The 6,190-nt window shown below is 35.7% G+C and overlaps 1 protein-coding gene across 1 annotated transcript; it reads right to left on the reverse strand.

The window, feature by feature from the left end:
• Window positions 1-2,523: 2,523 nt before the first annotated feature.
• LOC116142148 (probable chalcone--flavonone isomerase 3) lies at window positions 2,524-3,169 on the reverse strand. Its single transcript, XM_031427582.1, has 4 exons — window positions 3,160-3,169; window positions 3,023-3,106; window positions 2,763-2,918; window positions 2,524-2,675 (listed from the first exon to the last, which is right to left on the reverse strand). Exons 1-4 carry the CDS (start codon window positions 3,167-3,169, stop codon window positions 2,539-2,541), a joined length of 387 nt encoding a protein of 128 aa, XP_031283442.1. The 3' UTR covers window positions 2,524-2,538.
• Window positions 3,170-6,190: the final 3,021 nt, after the last annotated feature.

Here is a 6,190-nt window from a genome sequence, read left to right on the forward strand (position 1 = left end):
TTGCACTATCCTATCCCTATCCTACCCAAAATACACATTTGTTTTCCTATTATGAAAATCCCATTATATTTTAAACCCCTTAGGTTTATTAATTTAACTAAACACCCTAAAAAAAGTTTAAAAATTGACAAAAACACCCCCACCCACCTACATTTGCCAGATTCCTGCCAGCACTACCGAAAAGTAGCTAGAATCTAGTATAATGGCACACTATCGGTTGGATCTAGTCGGTAGTGCACCAATCTAGCCTTTTCCTGCCATATCTACGGCCAAAGATCTGACCGTTAACGAACTGTAAGATCTTTGGCCGTAGCTAGTCATCAACAACGACCAAGATACGGCCAATGTTGAGGCCATCATTGACGACCAAATGTTGCTAGATTTGGTTGTCAACGGCCAGATCTAGCTATAGATTTGGCATTTTCCTAGAAAACGCCATATCGAGCACGACCGGCTAGATCCAATCGGTCGTGTGCCGATATAAAAACTCTGACCACCCTCCGATGGTGGTGGCCAGCTCTCGGTATTTAATGGGTGGGTGGGGGTGTTTTGTTAATTTTTAATGGTTTATTACAGGGGTGTTTAGTAAATTAACAAACCTAGGGGTGTTTTTGTTAATTTTCAAATCCTACCTCGTAATAACCATCCAATTCTTACTTTTTTAAAAATTCTATCCAACATAATAAAACAAACACACCTATGCTTTTATTGTTATTATTGCATGTTTGCTGGTTGAAGAGGTCTGATGAAAACATTTCCAAATTTTATTGGGTTTGGGGTGACTAAAATGCATTGTGATTTTACAATCTTAATTGACAAAGTAAATGTGATACAAATATCAGCTCAATACGCACCATATACACAAACAAAATAGTACTTTTATTTGTGTCAATTTTTCATAATACGAGGGTTACTCATTTGTTAAAAAAATTTGGGACATATAAGAAATTCAATTATTGTTAAAAGATGGGGCATCTCAGTAATTTTATTATTAAAAATAAGGGTACATATGTATTTCACTCACATATTATAATAATAATAAAAAATTAATTAAATAGTCAAGGGTTTTTTCGTCTTCACAATAAAAATATATGCAATGTAAATTGTTAACATAGTTTTTTTTGCTGGTAACAAAAAGGTATTTGAAAAGTGGATGGGTATGAATTTGTCAATGGGTCATTTTTCGGGTGGGAACATGTCGTTAACTCTAACGGTGTGTTTGGTTATGAGAATATTGTATTATTGGAAATATTATATTAATGGAAAGATAAATTACCTTGAGGGGGCGTTTGGTTAAGGGAATGTTGGATTACTGGAAAGTTAGATTACCTTGAAGATTACTAGGAATCTTTAGGAAAATATGTTTGGTTAATTAGTCGGTATGTTATATTAATATGTTTGGTTGGGAGGAATAAATTGGTGGACATGTTATTTAAATTACTGAATTGTCTTCTAATTAAATATTAGTTTTTTAATACTGAATATTATTTGGATTATTATAACCCCCCGCATTTAAAATCTTAGCAAAAGCAATCCCATAATAAAAGTTTAGAAAATCAACAAAGCACCTGCACCAACCTAGCCATTGCCGACCGCCGGCAACCACCGCAGGCCGTCAGTAGCTGACAACCTAATGGCGCACGGAAGGTAGGAAATGGCTTTTGTGAGCCGTATGGCCATTTTCGACCAGAAATGGCCAAACGTTGATGGCCAAATCGATGGCCATTAACCGCCACATCGATCTGGCCTTTCACCTTTCTCTTTCTTTTTTATCTTTTCCATTTCTTCTCCATCACTCCTTTTCTCTTTCTTTTTCTTCTTCTCTTCAGTTTGGAGAGGAGCTTTTGGGTTGGTGGAGGTTATCTGGCGGCCAAAAAATACAACCACCACAACAAACACTAAGGTGAAAGATGGGGGCACAGAAAGGGGAAAAAAGGGCGATTTGTAATAGAAAATTGTCTCAAAGGGTGACATCTACATAGTTGTTAGGGGTGGAAAAAAAAACCTGAAAACCAAACCGGACTGAAAATTCGGTTTTTTTTGGGTTTTGGTTTGATTATTTAAAAAACCGAAAATCTAATTCGGTTTTTGGTTTTTGGTAAAATAAAATCCGGTTACCCGGAATCGGTTTGCTGAACTGAAAAATATTAAATATTTATTTGTTTTTACTTTTTAGTTTTGACATTTTTTACTCTATAGTCTACTGGCTCTACTCTTGTCTCTTGTCACTCTGTTTCTCTCATGTCTAACACTAAATCTAACACAAAACACTACAAGTCTACAACAGTCAACAGATCTACACTCTGATTCTCAGATTTCTCACTGCCGCATGCTGCACGCTCCACAAAGTAAGTCTCGCATTCTCTCTCAGATCTGTGTTTCCGGTGGGTTTTAGATCTGGGTTTTCAGATCCGCATTTCTAAAGTTCACCATCTGCATTTCCTTTATTCCATCCTTCGTCATCGTTAAATTAAGTATATAAGAGACCTGCAATGTGGTGTTCTTCTCATACTCAAAATGGCCAAGTCTTGTATTTTTTCATTCTTGTTCTTCCTCATCTTCATATTTGTCATCATCTACCAATCTGTCCCTCACAGCACTCTCCAGTTGCACTCCATATTGTGACCCTTTAATCTCCTTGATCACTACAACTTTCAATAATTTCTCCACAGGAGCTGCAAATATAATTCAAGAAAAGACTTATGATCAATTTGTTATTATGCAAGTCAAAGTCTGCTGATTGCTATTGAAATATAAATTACCAGAAACAATAGCCTCAAAAAAGTCATCATCTTCTGCTAGAGAACTTCCAGCTTTCCCCTTCCACTGTTGCAAGTGACTCAAAACCTCAGGGTCAAGGTAAACACCAATTGCTGTGAACTTAATTTGCAAAAAGTGTATCTCAATATCTGTGATTCTTGTTGCAACCCCACAAAGGCAAAAATTGAAATAAGAAACTTTCGAATCAAATCAAATATGAATAATCTAATATTCTAATATAGTTTCCCTCAAGATGACTTACCATGACCAAGAAGATTTAATGGCTTAGCCTTTGTGATCTGAGAAGGAAAAGGGATTTCATCCACCTTTACTACTTCAGTAGTCACTGCATATTTTATTGCACACAATCAGAATTAAGTCATAGAAGCTAGAACAAACAGATTATCATCTTACAACTATAAGATAGAGAAGCACTTATTGATCAATTTTCTGGGGAATTTCTAGTGCATTTAATTTGTGAATTCTAGCTTTCAAAATGAAACGGTGCAATCCTATTGAAGGACTAAAAGAGGCATACGAGAAGTTGTCTTCTCCTAGGTAATTTAATTACTTCATTTTTAGTGTAATTGTATTTTATTTTTTTTCATTATTTGTATTGATTTTTGTGTATAATTAATTGTTTCAGGAATTCAAGTGAGGAACTCCCAAGTACTACTGATTTAAAGAAGGTTAGCGAGCTTTATTACATTGGTAATTTTGTGTACATGTTGAAATGTTAGTTATTTCCAATTCCAATTCCAATTTTCGATTATATCTCTTTGACTGTTACAAGATTTCGATTCTTAGGATAATATAAATGCATGGTGCCTTAGACTATTGGGCATTGACTAACCACAAATAGTTAATGCATATTCTTTTTTTATGCCACTGTAGATATCTTCGACTAGTGATAACAACGCACCCACTTTTGACACTTCGCATGACACTCAAGCACCTACACCAAGACCACCCATACCTTCAGGTCCTAAACGTGCGAAATCTACTACTAGTAGGAAGAATACGTCTGAAATGTGGGATCATTTCACAAAAAATGAGTGTGAGAATAAGGATGATTTAACGGCAACATGTAACTATTGTGGGAATGTTCTTGCTTGTCCAAGTAAAAAGTGGTACAAGTTGTCTACGTAACCACTTAGGTAGGTGTAAAAAGTATTCTTTGAATGTGGTGGATAAGAGACAAAAGACATTATTCTTTCAACAAGCATCACGTGACCTCTCAAGTGAGGCTGCCACCTCTACACAATCGAACTTTTGTCATGGAAATTTGATCAAGATTTTATTAGAGAAACTATTGCCCAAATGATCATTATCGATGAGCTACCATTTAATTTTGTGGAGCGTGAGGGGTTTCGCCGTGTGATGACTACGGCACAGCCTAGATTTCAAATGCCCTCCCATAAGACTGTGGCTACTGATTGTTTCAAGATTTATCTTCAAGAGAGTGAAAAGCTAAAGAAGTTTTTTAGTAAGTTCAATCACACAGCTTGTCTCACTACTGATACATAGACAATTTGTCAGAACCTCAACTATATGTGTCTTACGGCTCACTTCATCGATGACAATTGGCAACTACACAAAAGGATTTTAAACTTTTGTCCTATAAGTAGTCATAAAGGTTTAATCATTGGGAAGACAGTGGAGAGATGCTTACTTGATTGGGGTATTTCTAAAGTATTCACAGTAACGGTCGACAATGCAAGTTCTAATGATGTGGGTATAAGCTATCTTAGGACTCGGTTATCAAGTTGGTAGGGAAATGTCTTGGGTGGTCAATTTCTTCACATGAGATGTTGTGCACACATACTGAGTTTGATTGTAAGAGAGGCGTTAAAAGATATAGATGACTCCATATTTAGAATTCGTGCTGCCATAAGATATGTGAGGTCTTCTCCAGCAAGGTTAATGAGATTTATGGAGTGTGTGGAGAAAGAAAAAATTGAAAGTAAGAGTCATTTGGTGCTTGATGCAGAAACAAGGTGGAACTCTACTTATTTGATGTTGGATATCGCAGTTAAATTCCAGAGAACATTTGAATTATTGGAAATAGAAGATAGTAAGTACAAAGATGAGCTTTCTAGTGGGGACAGGTCAAAGGGTATGCCTACGTTTAGTGATTGGGAATATGCCCGGTACTTGTTACCATTTCTGAAAATTTTCTATGATGCTACCATACATGTGTCCGGCTCTTTTTATGTAACTGGTAATGAGTACATGCGACAGATATATAGCATTGGGATGAAGATTTCAGAATGGTCTCATAGTCCTGATCTTAGCTTAAGTTCTATGGCCATAAAGATGAAGGGAAAATTTGACAAATATTGGTCAAATGTTGATAATATCAACATAATGTTATTCATTGCGGTTGTTTTAGACCCTAGGGACAAGTTAGAATATGTTAATTGGGTGATTGATGAGTCCTATGATGTTTTTACTGCTGATAATTAAAGAACAAAGTGATGAAAATTTTGTTGTCTTTATTTAACCATTACAATTTGTGTAAGGTGGCTGGGGCTCTTACTACGCAGTCAAGTTAGCAAACTTCAGGTGCAACTGCAGTTGATCATGGTGATGGTAATATTGATCCTCAAGAATGCATGAGGGTTAAGTTTAAAAGGAGAAAGATTGAAAGGCAAGCTAATAAGTCTAAATCAGAGTTGGATAAGTATTTGGCTGATGACGTTGAAAATGACGATGACAAGACATTTGATCTCTTGAAATGGTGGAAGATGAATTCAACAAAATATCCAGTTCTCTCTTTGATGGCACGAGATGTATTGGCTATGCCCGTTTCAACTGTTGCATCTGAGTCGGCTTTTAGTACGGGGGGTCGTGTATTGGATCCATTTCGTAGCTCCCTTACTACGAAAATGGTGGAAGCTCTTATCTGCACACAAGATTGGATTCGGACTACGCTTGCACCATTAGCCATTGAGGACACCTTGGATGAGTTAACGAAAATTGAGTCGGGTAAAATTTTTGCTTTACTTTCAATTAATTAATTATGTATGTGTTGGATTTGTTAATTATACTTTCAATTATTTAATTATGTGTTTATCCAATTTTTTGTAGAATTTCCATCTTTCGGAGTAGAAAGTACTCGTCCTCAACTAAATGATTGAAGGGCAATCCAAATTTCCAATAACAGGGTATATACTATGACTTTATTTAGTTTCATTTGTTCTTCCATTTATTAATTTCTAGATTTGATTGGACAAACTTATAAATAGAAAGAAATTTAAAATGGAAGCTACCTAACAAGTTGTGGAACTTTTTTTGTTTTGACAGTTGACTTTTGACAATGGATTGGCATGTGCTTGGAGTTTGACGGTTGACAATAGATTTGTTATATTTATATTTGTCTTTATGAACTCTGTTTGTGTATCTTCTAAGTTTGCATTTCATTATTTGA

Source organism: Pistacia vera, unplaced genomic scaffold (genome assembly GCF_008641045.1).
Source record: "Pistacia vera cultivar Batoury unplaced genomic scaffold, PisVer_v2 Contig405, whole genome shotgun sequence".
NCBI classification, from domain to species: Eukaryota; Viridiplantae; Streptophyta; class Magnoliopsida; order Sapindales; family Anacardiaceae; genus Pistacia; species Pistacia vera.